The sequence below is a fragment of the Populus alba genome, chromosome 18 (genome assembly GCF_005239225.2).
Source record: "Populus alba chromosome 18, ASM523922v2, whole genome shotgun sequence".
Lineage (NCBI taxonomy): Eukaryota > Viridiplantae > Streptophyta > Magnoliopsida > Malpighiales > Salicaceae > Populus > Populus alba.
Genome location: NC_133301.1, coordinates 9,060,114 through 9,072,791, shown reverse-complemented (window position 1 = coordinate 9,072,791; position 12,678 = coordinate 9,060,114). Strand labels below are relative to the sequence as shown.

The 12,678-nt window shown below is 32.0% G+C and overlaps 1 protein-coding gene across 1 annotated transcript; it reads left to right on the top strand.

Annotated features, from left to right (window-relative positions):
- Positions 1-6,674: 6,674 nt before the first annotated feature.
- LOC118054129 (glucan endo-1,3-beta-glucosidase 8) lies at positions 6,675-8,931 on the top strand. The gene is made up of 2 exons (XM_035065575.2): positions 6,675-7,375; positions 7,697-8,931. Exons 1-2 carry the CDS (start codon positions 7,026-7,028, stop codon positions 8,820-8,822), a joined length of 1,476 nt encoding a protein of 491 aa, XP_034921466.1. The 5' UTR covers positions 6,675-7,025; the 3' UTR covers positions 8,823-8,931.
- The last annotated feature ends 3,747 nt before the right edge of the window (positions 8,932-12,678 follow it).

Below are 12,678 nucleotides of genomic sequence, written 5' to 3'. Positions count from 1 at the left end.
TGCACTTTGAAGTTGTCTAACAGATATTGCAATATCTTAAAGGTATTGCTGGCTATGGAATCACTTTTCGCCTAGTATCTTTTTTTACTCTCTTAATGCATTCTTTAATTCGAATTGGGCTGGATCACTAGATGGTTGTCATTCTATTACCAGTTGATTTTTTATTTCTTAGTCTTAACCTCTTATCATGGTGCTCTAAAAAGCAATCAATTGTTTTATGCTCCACTACTGAAGCTAAATATCGAGCGCTTGTTGTTGTTCATAAGACTTATGTTGGAAACAATCTTTACTTTGTGATCTAGGTGTGTTCTTGGCTAATCCTTCTATCATGTTTTGTGATAATATCAACTCTACCACTCTTGTTGCCAACCCAATACTGTGCATGCACGCATAAAACATATAGAAGTTTATTACCATTTTTTGCGAGAACATGTAACATGAGGAGCTCTTCATGTTCATTTCATTTTTGTTTCATGGTTTCGAAACAAACTCGACATGTCTTCCTGCTCATTCAGTTCGAGGGAGGGTGTAAGTAGATATCACTCCCACGTATCCAGTCAAAAAGATTGTGCCAATAATGGAAATAATCAAGAAAGGAAAGGAGAATCTCATAATCCCTTGATAGCTGCAAAACAATCCCATGACAGTTGCAAAACAGCTCCTGGACCAGAGCTTTTCTTTCTGATGCATTTATTTACTTTTTCGTTAACCTTTTTGTTTCTCTTTACCTGGCAAGTGCGCTTGTAATAATAAATCGTTTTTTTAGATATTGGAATAATCAACAATTAAATCTCATTTCATTTTTTTTCTTATTCAAGTAAGACTAGTCTCATTCGGGATTTATAATTATATCTTTTAATATGTTTATTTTCTAGAAATCGAATTTATATTCTCACCATTGCACAAATATAGCAGTACATCAACACTTCATTGATATACATCATTTCATTTGCAAGGTTGTCAACCGCCTCTACTCTAAAACAAATTTCTAACTATAATTTCTTACAACTGAAAGAAAGAAAGGAAAAACAGTTCATGATTTTTCTAATTCATCAGCAGCCTTTTATAAATATATAAAAAGGATTAAAGTTAAATTCACCATTTATATGGAAAGCTAGCATTTTTCTTATTGTATCGAGTATCCTTTTTCTTTGGAACACGCCATGGCCGCGCTGTGGGTCTTTTAGCTACTGTTCTTTTGCAGATCATAAAAGATAAAGACAACTGTAACGTATTCAATCCCCACATATATTTTAAATCCGTTATAATAACATAGTTCTTTAGTTAATTTCATGCTCTTTTCACATTTCTCTTCGCAGGAACAAGAAAAGAGAAATAGATATGGTGGGAATCTTGATCATGAAAGAAAGTATTTTTGAATATAAAAGACGAATAAATTATATAATTAATTTTTGATACTACAGGATAAACTACAGGAAGCAAGTTATAGGAGACCGTAAAAGAAAGAAAGGCAGATGAATAAATTAACTTTAACTTAAAAGGCAAACAGCACGAACGAGGAAAGCAGTCTGAATTAGAATGATAAACACGTAGAATTACGCTGGTTAGCATTTGGAGATTCCTTTCTATCCTCGTAAAGGCGATTGCTCGCCATCGACCACTCCACTAAGAAAGCAACGACGCAAACTTTTGTGAAAAAAAAAAATAAATATAAAAAGCCATGTATTATTTATATGCATATAAATGACTTTCTTGATCACATCTTCTTCTAGGTCGACACGGTATTCAGATTGTACTTTAAGGAATGTTATATTGTACATTAAGGAAACTATTGAATTGAATTTCTTTTTTTATTTGAGTGTTTGGTGTATTTCTTTTTAGTGAGGAAAATTCGTTCAGCTGAAGGGGGTATTTGAGAATGTGGTGACTGTTATTTTTGAAAATATTTTCAGTTGAAGGGAGTATTTAAAAGTGTGATGATTATTGTTTTTTAAAGTATTTTTTAGTAAAAAATACTTTGAAATAATGCTTTTCAAGTTTTATTACTAGCTCTTTCAACGAGGAAGAAGGGGTACAAATTCTTAATAAAAATCTTAAGGGTTCAAATACACAAGTCGAAAACCAAAGACCAAGGACTAAATCTTACAAGGCGTGAGACTTCAAGGTTGAAATTGACCAAATTAGGTGCTAAATTAAAGAAAATTAAAAGTTTGATGGTTAATTAAGGGTTCAAATACACAAATCAAAAACCAAAGACCAAGATGAAAATGACACTAAACTTTAGGGCTGATAATTGAGTTTGACAAGGGTGAAATTGCATGAAATTAAGAATTTGAAAAGCAATTACGAGTGCAATTAAAAGCAATTAAAAGAATAGAGACCAAAATGAAATCTATCAAATCTCAAATTAAAAATCCTAATTTCTAGGGATTTAATCTATACGATGTGTCATTCACCAACTATTTATCTATTTTCTTGGCAGTTTTGGATGATCAGGTTAACATATTTCAAGAGCTCGTTGTGGAGTTCTAGATCTCCAAATGCACGAGGTTTTTAAAAATGGAATAAGAACATCCCCATTACCATCTTATTTCCATGAAATTAGATGTTTACATCCCAATTCTTCGACAAAAATCTCCAACATCTTGTCCCTGATCAGCCATTACTCATTTCAAATTTTAGATTGGGTCAAGTTACTACCTTCAAGCGAATGAATGCGAAGCTATAGACCTCCAAATAAAGTAATGATATATCCAAACGTAAGGTGTGTATCTTCTTTACCAAGTTCAAGTGGTTTTCAATGATGTTTACATCAAAATTTCTTTAATGAAGCCTCGAAAGCATAACTCATTAACCCTTAGCTGAGATACTCATTTGTGCAAAACCACTTAATATTTTCATGTGTTCACACCTAAAAAATCCCAAAAGGTTCTTATCAAGGGCTATAAATCTTTTATCCGAGATCAAAATATGAGAAATACATGTCTTTATCTTAAAGAAAGAGAAAACCACCTAGGTCATCCCCCAAAACCATTAAGGGACAAGGTTTTAGCTATTAAAATTTGACCTGAACTTTTTCATTTTGATCAAATGACTGAGCTTTTATCAATCTTTAAGGAAATCCTTCAAAAAAACCTAGAAAAACCTTATATATAAATACCCTTAGAAATCAAAGAAAGATAAAAGAGGAGAGAAGAGAGAAAAACATGAGGATATACTTTGTAAAAAGATTCTAGCATGAAGGTTCAAAGACCTAACATAAAAGGTTTAGCAAGCTTTGGAAAGAATAGAAAGTGAAAGGAAAAGGAAAAGGAGGAAAGAAAATAGAAAGGTAGTAACAGCTTATTGCTAGCAAGTTTGAAAAAGGTATAACCATGTGAAAACTCAAGGGTGCAATCCATATGATTTGGAAAGAATAGAAAGTGAAAGGGAAAGAAGAAAGGAAAAGAAAAGGGTAGTAACAGCTTATTGCCAGCAAGTTTGGAAAATGTATAACCATGTGAAAACTCAAGGGTGCGGTTCATATGATTTTCCCATTCATGCTTTTTCAATGATAAATGATGTTTTTGAATTTTTTGGTATTATTTTATATTTTAGCATTTATATGGATTGATGATTGAAAATGTTGTTTTGATTGATTGATCTTATTTTAAAGTTGTTGTTGATGTATAAAAAGTGTTTGAGTGTTTGGTTTTAATGAAGTATAGTAGTTTTAAAACCTGTCAAAGGTCTCAGTAGGTGGTTGATGGCTTTTTCTACGTTGATAATGCATGTTCTTGATTCTTGAGTTTAGTTTGGGTCTCAAGTATTTAAAGAGTAAGTTTTGGATTGATTTTTTATGTTTTGTTGGTTGATAATATGGTTGTAGTTTTGAAAGTTGAAATCTTATACGTATTCTTGATAATTCAAGGTTATTTGTTAGTGTTTTTTATTCAAGCTTGTTTGTTTATGATACTATGGTTTGCTGGGGCTAAGAGATCTTGGTTTGTAAGCCTAAAATGTATTTTCTGGGCTTGACAGTGTATGTTAGATTTTATAAGCAACTTTGGTTCGTTTTCTTCATGTTCATTTGAAAAACATTGTCTTGAGTGCTAATTTTAGGTTTTATTTTTATTTGATTTTGGTTTCTACAAATTCGTGTATCATTATTAGTAAATAATCTAGGGTTTTTATGCATCAATAACATGTTTATAGGTTTTAATCTTAGGGTTTTGGTTTTGAACCGAAACCAATTTTAACAAAAATCATAATGTTTGAGTAATAATTGAAGCAAATAAAAACTTGATTCTTGATCTATGCTTGATTGCTAATAAAACCTAATCTTTTATTGCTTGAAATCTGGTCTGGTTTGACGTTTACATTGATGGGTTTGAGCTTGAATGTTCTTCATTGCTTTTTGTGTTCTCTGTTTTTCTTGGTGTTTGATCTTTTTTGGTTATAAGATATTATGTTTTTTATATTTTTCCTTAGTTTTGATTTTATTTCGATTTAAATCTATGTTCTAGTTTAGTTTTAGGTTAAACCTTGGTTTTTTGTTCGGTTCATGGTTGAACCAATGTTTTCGGTTCGACCTATTTGGGTCAAAATCAGGTCAAATACTTGAGGAATTTTAGCTTAAGGGCAAGTTTGGAAAACACATTCTTATACCTGTTTTGACAGTTTTATTTAGAAAAAAAAAATGATTTTGTCAAACATAGTCCTTAAAAAATTGCATTTTTATTTACAAGAAAGAAGACAAAAAAAATAAAAAATAGCATAGTTTTAGAAAAATATTTACATTGATTTTCCTTTGTATTTGTTGGAATTTACACCAAGTTTGTAAAATTCTATAAGGATTTGAAAAGTATTTTAATAACTCTAAAATCTTAATTAATAAAAATTAATGGTTAATATCTTGGTATAAATGTTAGATTTATAAGTAGCTGGTATTTAAATACTAAGAATTGACTAGAAAATTTTTAAGATTATTTTAGATATTCATCAATTTTAATTGAAAGTATTTTTCACTATAATATACGAGTTTTGAAGAACTTATTTACCTTCCAAGATATGTTAGCCTTATTAAAGCACCTCCATGAATATTTCCCATAAGAATTTATTTGGGCATACGAGTCAATAATAAATTCAAAATGACAGGTTTATTCATAGGATTAAATCTTTATTCTAAGTCATAAATAGACTATTGGTAAGGAACCCATCAAAACTTTTAAACCATTTATAAATCACACAATTCAATTTATTTTATGTAAGGTGCGCTTGGGTTGTGGATATTAATATTTTTCCTAACACAACAAGTTTTTTATTTTTAAAATTTTTAATAAGATCAACACACTAAACTCTCCTACTAATCCTAAACCAAATAACTAGATAGTGTTATTTTTATCACAACATCCACGCCCATCTATAGAAGTTATAATAAGAAATACTACGACACTAAATATGACTTTGATACTTACCAAATCCTCTTATTTTTATTCTCCTTCAATATCTTAATTGTGCTTTAACATTTGTCATAGTGAAAAACTCATTAATATAAATAAATAAATAAAATGGCGACTGCCGTTTCCAGACAATTTACTCCAAGTTTGCATCAATCATCATCATAAATGCCACATATAATGCTTGTCTCCGAAAAAAATAAATTGCAAAAGGGATAGACTCGTTTCATGTTTTACATATAAATAACAAGTGAGGAGAGGTGAAAACTAGTGTTTGGATTAGATAAAGACAAAAATACGAACTTGCAAGGACTCCAAATAAATGTCTAATTGCCTTTGCTGCTCTGGACTGGTGGTTTTGATTCACTAGACCATGGTTCAAGCATTGGTGCCGGCGTATGAACAATAAAGACATGTTACTTCTATTAAGCACCATTATTATACCTGGACTATACCGGCAGGTTGAACTAATGGATGGATTAGTTTAAATTTATTAAAATATTAGCTGGGGTAATAACTCGATAAAACCCAATCGACTCATGATCTGAACAAACTCGGATAAGACTTGATATTTTTTTTTCAAATGTGGTTTTTCTTTTATACCTTTCTTGTTTCATATGTTTTTAGTTAGTTATTAATATTTTTTAAAGTTTCACTATATAAATATTAGAAAAAATATTTTATTTTTTCAATGTGGGATTTAAAATCTTTAAGTATATATACTTTATTTTCCCAAGAAAAAAATTATTTTTTTTAATATGGGATTTGAGACTGTTTAGTATATATATTTTATGTTTATAAGAAAAAAAGTTATTTTTTCAATGTGGAATTTAAAACTTTTTCGTATATATACTCTATATTCACAAGAAAAAAGTTATATTTTTTCAATATGGAATAAAAAACTTTTTGGATTTAAATAATTCAACTTAAAAGAATAATATAATATTTTTTCAATGTGAGATTTGAAGCTCCTTAATATATATACTCTATGTTCACAAAAAAGAAGTTATTTTTTCAATGTGGGATAAATTTTTTTAAAAAAATATTCTTTTAAACTTCATTATTTATAACATATATAATTTATATTCACACATATTATTTTTTCTTAATTTTTTATTAAAAATATTAAAATTTTAAAAATATTTTTTAATTTTTTTAGATTAATCCGACCAGATTAATCTATAAAATCCGACCTTGTAAACGGATAAACCCTCGGCCAAGTTTGATAACTAAGCTAACAAGTAGAATATTGACTGGCCTGGCACCCCACATAACTGAATAACGGAAGGGAGAAACGAATCTTCCACTTCCTGCAATGAACTTTTTTTTTGGTTTCTTGTACAAGAAACCATCACCCACTAGATTTGTCACCTTCACTATGAAGCTTCTCAAAAGCCAATCACCAAGACAGTTGTAGCTAGATAGAGAAAAAGAGAGAGACACTTAACTTTTCACTCTTATAAATTCTGCCTCAAAGAACCAACAAATCCCCCCTCTCCCTCTCTCATTTTTGCCTGTGTCAATCACGGGTTCAGGTCCCCGTCATTAGCAGTGCTCTCCAGTCTTTCTTGATTCTTGATTCTCTCTCGTCCCGGCCCCGTGAAAGATTCTCTAAGAAAAAAGAAGATGGCACTGGCTGGAGTATTTACAACCTATGTTTTGCTGCCGTTTGTTATTTTCTTGACCATGATCCCTGATGTTGCTAGTCGTGTAGGAGTGAACTGGGGCACCATGGCTACACACCAACTCCCACCGGATAATGTGGTACAGATGCTGAAAGAAAATGGGTTTGACAAATTGAAGTTGTTCGATTGCGATGAGAAGATTATGGCAGCTCTGATTGGGACTCATATTGAAGTAATGCTGGCTATACCAAATTACATGCTGCAAGAGATGAGTCAAGATCCTGCGGCTGCTACTGCCTGGGTTGATGAAAATGTGACTAGCTGGTCTTACACTGGTGGAGTCAAAATCAGGTTAGTTTTGCACACAGTTGTTGACCTCCGAACAATGCTTTTATGGCTTCTTCTTTTCCTCTCTTTTTGATGGGATATTAATCTATACACTGAAACTATTCTATTGATTGCAGTGCCTGTTGTCAAGACTTTGCAATTCCAAGTTCTTTTATTTGTATGATCAACAGTTGCTCTGCTTCCATGTTGCTGGTTGAATTAATTCTTTGATTTTAGGAATATCTCTCTTCTTGGAGAATTGATTAATTAATGTTTGGGAAATACGTTTTGGTAAAAGTCGTTAAATTAAACGAGAGATTTAGTTAATGATCTTTTTTTCTTCAGGTATGTAGCTGTTGGCAATGAACCTTTCCTGCAAACATATAATGGCACCTATCTACATGTCACGTTACCAGCTCTAAAAAATATCCAGCATGCCCTCAACAGAGCTGGGCTAGGTTCCCATGTCAAGGCCACAGTCCCCTTCAATGCCGACATTTACAACTCCCCTGGATCAAACCCGGTTCCATCCGCCGGTGACTTCAGACCTGATGTTCGAGACCTCACGATTGAAGTAGTCCAGTTTCTCAATGAAAATGATGCCCCTTTCACTGTCAACATCTATCCATTCCTGAGTCTATACGGAGACCCTAACTTCCCCCTCGAGTTTGCATTCTTTGATGGACCAAAGAAGCCGATCACAGATGGCGACTCAGTATATACCAACGCGTTTGATGCAAATCTTGACACTCTCGTATGGTCCTTGGACAAGGCTGGGTATCCTGACATGCAGATTATGATTGGAGAAGTCGGTTGGCCAACCGATGGTGACAAAAATGCTAATATCCAAAATGCAAAGAGGTTCAACCAAGGGTTGATTCGACATGCTTTGAGTGGAAACGGAACACCAAAAAGAAAGGGCAAGAACATCGATGTTTATCTGTTTAGCCTCATTGATGAGAATGCTAAGGAAATTGCTCCCGGTTGCTTCGAAAGGCATTGGGGAATATTTGAGTTCGATGGGAAGCCCAAATATGGATTGGATTTGATGGGATCGGAAGAGGACAAGGGTCTTGCTCCGGTGGAGGGAGTAAGGTATCAGCTAAGAAGGTGGTGTGTTCTAGACCCTGAAGCGACTGAGTTAAGCGAGCTACCAGGTAGTATTGAGTATGCCTGCAGTCAATCAGATTGTACTGCTTTAGGTTATGGGTCCTCTTGCAATCATCTAAGTGCTGAAGGGAATGCTTCTTATGCCTTCAACATGTACTATCAACTTAATAACCAAGGATATTGGGACTGTGATTTCTCTGGTTTGGCTCTGGTTACAGACAAGGATCCATCTGAGGAGGACTGCCAGTTCCCGGTAATGATTGCTTATGGCCATTCGTTGGTGCTGAACAGGAACGGGCTTTCAGATGTGTTGCTCGGAATTGTTGTAGGGAACCTCCTCTTCTTACTACTACTTAGCTGATTTATGACAGAGAATTGCATAAAGAGTCAGCCATGTGGTAGATTGTATGTAATTCAGCCTTAGAACTGTCACTATCTACTCAAATTCTTGTACTTATGTTTCATTTTCATGGAGGTTATGGTCTTTATGCTTTCTGATAACCCTCTCCTTTCAGTTGATTCATGATTGCATTGCATTAAAAACCCATTTCTTGCGAGACTAGAAAGCTTCAAATACCGCGGTGTCGTCCGAATGTGGAAGACACTAAATGGACTTGGATCGTTGAAATCCCATGCCATCAGGCTTGTGGTGCAAATTCTGTTTGTATTTCTTGTTAATCCTACGTGCGATGCTTCTTCTTCTCCACCTTCGGAATACGCGGCTTTTTTCATTTCTCTTGATGCCATGTTTAGCTCTTCTCATGTGTGGCTTCAACGTAATGAAAACACTAAACAGTAAACACACCATCCTAGGATTTTATTCATTGGTACTCAATACTCTTGAACTCTACTTATATTTAGGAGATTACAAACCTAAACTATCATAATCCAAAAGAGATTTTAAATACTAGTTCAATTAACTAGTTAAACAAGAATTCTAAAAACAAATCTTTTTTTTTTTTAAATCTAGAATCCTTTCTCTCTATCTCATCTAAGACCTTTGAGGTTCCTTTGCTAAGGTAGGTTCCAAAAGGAGAAGTTGTTTGAGCAGTATGATTAAAACCTTTTCTTTGAAACTCGAAAACATTAGATACATAAAATAATTGAACCTCCTAATACAAGGCTCGAAGATTTCAAGCTTAAACTATTATAATCTAATATGAATTTTAAATATTATTTCAATAAGAATTCTAATTGACTAGTTAAACAAGGATTCTAAAAATAAATAATTTATTATCTAGAAAACATTTTCTTATCACAACGTAACCTTATTAGTCAGCTTTAGGGCCATGAAAAACTAATTATTTGTAATGGGACTCCTCTAGGCTCTTTCATGCTTGGTTAATCACGCATTCTAGCATTCCTAATGAATTCCTTCACTTTTCTTTCTAGGTTCAGGTTGATGGATACAGTGGTCCTTATAAGAGTTAGGATCGGTTGTGGTTGAGCTTTCTTTTTATATGGTGGGTAGTTGGGGCTCCTACCTTTGAAATATTGATCATTGTTATCATCGTATAATAAATACACAACCCATTTAACTTGGTCTTTAATCTTTTTTAGCATTAGGAGAGTTATCTTTGTTTTGATGGGATTAAACATTCCATTTCATGCCAATAATTATTCTTAGGTTCCTCTTGCATGATGTCTATTGGTGATTTATTGCTCTAGTTTGAGTTGAATTAGGTTTTCTCGTTTATTTTAATTGTAATTTTATTTTTCCATGGGTCATTTCATTTCCTTTTTTGTCATTTTGGACCTTATTTTATTCAAAAATTAAAATGGGGGTTATTGTTATGGTCTTAAGCTATATGACTCTTTAACAATATGTTTGGGGAGGGTATTTAATCCATTTGTCTTGGGTTTGAAAATAAGAGTGGTATCATTCTCTATCTAGAGCTTTCTCTTTATTTTCTCTCTATTTTTTTTTTATCTACCATTGTTATACCTAGTATTATTGTTTTGAATGCTTTTGTTTCTTTTTTTTTATGTTTGTTTCTTTTTTTATTTCTCTAGATTGTTTGTTACCTTAGTTATTGGTTTTTATTATTTGGGTTTTTATGTTTCACAATATAGGTTTTCATCACTTGTATTGTTGTTCTTTCTCTTCTGCGTTCTTGGTTTTTATTATTGTTATTCTTGTTTCAAAGTGGTTTTGGGTTGGTTGATTGTGTTTGTTGGTTGACGTTTATCTGTGACTCATGTCTTTTTGGTTTTCTCTTAGGTTGGTTTGTTAGGTGGTATGTGATGATGATTTTGGTTGCTTTCATCATTTATCTAGATTATGTTTGTTTTTTTCATTTTTTATTCCACTTTCTCTTGTGCTCTTTTTTTCTCTTTAAATTCTTCTTTGTTTGTTGTAAGTTGCTTTGTTTTCTACTTTATCTCAAACATCATGTTATTGCATAAAGTTTAGGAAATAATATATATATATAAAAAAAAAGTGATAGAAAGAGAAGAGTATTTAGAAATGCTATAATTACTCTTACATCCACTATTATTCTAAAATTCAAAACTTCCATCTCTTTATTTATATCTCCTAGCTATTAAAGAAACATAAGTTTGCCATCTCTTATAGACTTATGTTAAGATTGACTACACTAAAATATTGTCATCTTTTTAACATATTTTCCTTTTGTCTTTCTATTACTATCTTGTTTGTTGTGTTGTTTGTTTATTTTGTTGTTTTTACTCTTATAGCATGCATTCATGCTTATATCACCATGCATCACTTTTGAGATCACACACCCCGAACTTTAGGATAGGTAGGGAAGTAACGGTACTTCAATAGTTTAAGCCTAGGTAAGACTCATGAAATCATCTAACTCTCGTTTGATTGTTTACTTAGAAATAATTGGTATGTCGATTTAATATTATTTAAGACCTTTATCCTCACTCTCCTTGTAAGCCTTATATAGACCTTTCAAGGACAATTACTAAACATGCAAGAGACCCTTTAAAACTAGATAGTAGTTGATTAGTATTTAAAAATGCATTTTTATCAAGGTTTTGTATCATCATTTTACACTTAAAGTATCAATAACTCCTTAACTAAAACATGTTTTATAATAACATATCTAATAATAGAAGATATCTTTAATTTATGGTAAATCTTTATCTTAAATACAGGCCTATCACATAAATGAAATGATTGATTAATGAGTTTAAGTACTGAAATTGAAAGGACAAAGAGAGGGTCAGACTTAAAAAAGAGATGTTGTTGCAATCCAAACTAGAACACTGTTTGGTAATTGGGTCATATTTGGAGCTGTAGATCTCTGATTTAGGTGTGCTTTATATGGATGGAAAGTTAAGACATAGGCCTACAACTTTTATGTGGATTCCAAGATTTAAAAAGGCTGTTTTCAAGTCCAAATTATAGCAATAACATAGAAGTCTGAATATGTCTTGCAGCCCAGACACTTATCAATGTTCAACTCATATCTTAAGTTCTAGAAGTCCAAATGACCTCAATTGTTTTTTTCTAGAAAGATAAGACAATTTCCTATAACTTTCATGGTACAGTTGGTTCCAGTTTTGATGTTAGCAATGATGTTTTGTTCAAATAAGAAGATAAAGATTTTTACCAAGTTAAGAGTTGGCTACCCACTCAACTATTAGTCATCAAATCAATAGTTCTAAATTTTGACCTATAAAAGGAGGTATTTGTCATGCATTTAAGAGCTTGGTTGTTCAGATCAAGAACTTGCTCTTACTTTCGCTCTCTTTATATTTTTTGTAATTCTTAAATTTTTTTTTATTAATATTTTGTTTATGCTTTTCATTTCATTTCCTTTACTTAGTTAACTTGTATCTTATTTGTGTTCTTATTTTGTTTATTTATGTTTCTCTTCTTCATTATGTTTAGCTAAGTTTATTATGTCAAGGTGAAAAGGTTACACTAATGGTGTAAGAATAAGTATAGTGTAAACTCAACATGGACCTTAATGTTTAATATTAACATGTTTTATCTTTTTATCTTACTAATTCTTAATACATTGCTTGTTAAATGGTTAATCTAGATTTGTGTTGTATAACACTTAGTACAACAAATGCTTGGCACTTTCATAGTCCAACCGTATGGTATAACCTACACCTATGCTATGAAAAGAACTTAATTTGTTATTAACATAAGTTAGCATTATAAATTCCTGACAATATTTAAAAGTTTGGTGTTACTTAAATAAAAATAATTAATATGATCATGTTAACAATTTATA

What these genes read in the sequence shown, in the direction of transcription:
- LOC118054129 (XM_035065575.2), top strand. Translation starts at nt 7,026, where the DNA reads ATGGCACTGGCTGGAGTATTTACAACCTATGTTTTGCTGCCGTTTGTT. An exon ending in ACTGGTGGAGTCAAAATCAG is followed by an intron (nt 7,376 to 7,696) that starts GTTAGTTTTGCA and finishes TTTTTTCTTCAG; the next exon opens with GTATGTAGCTGTTGGCAATG.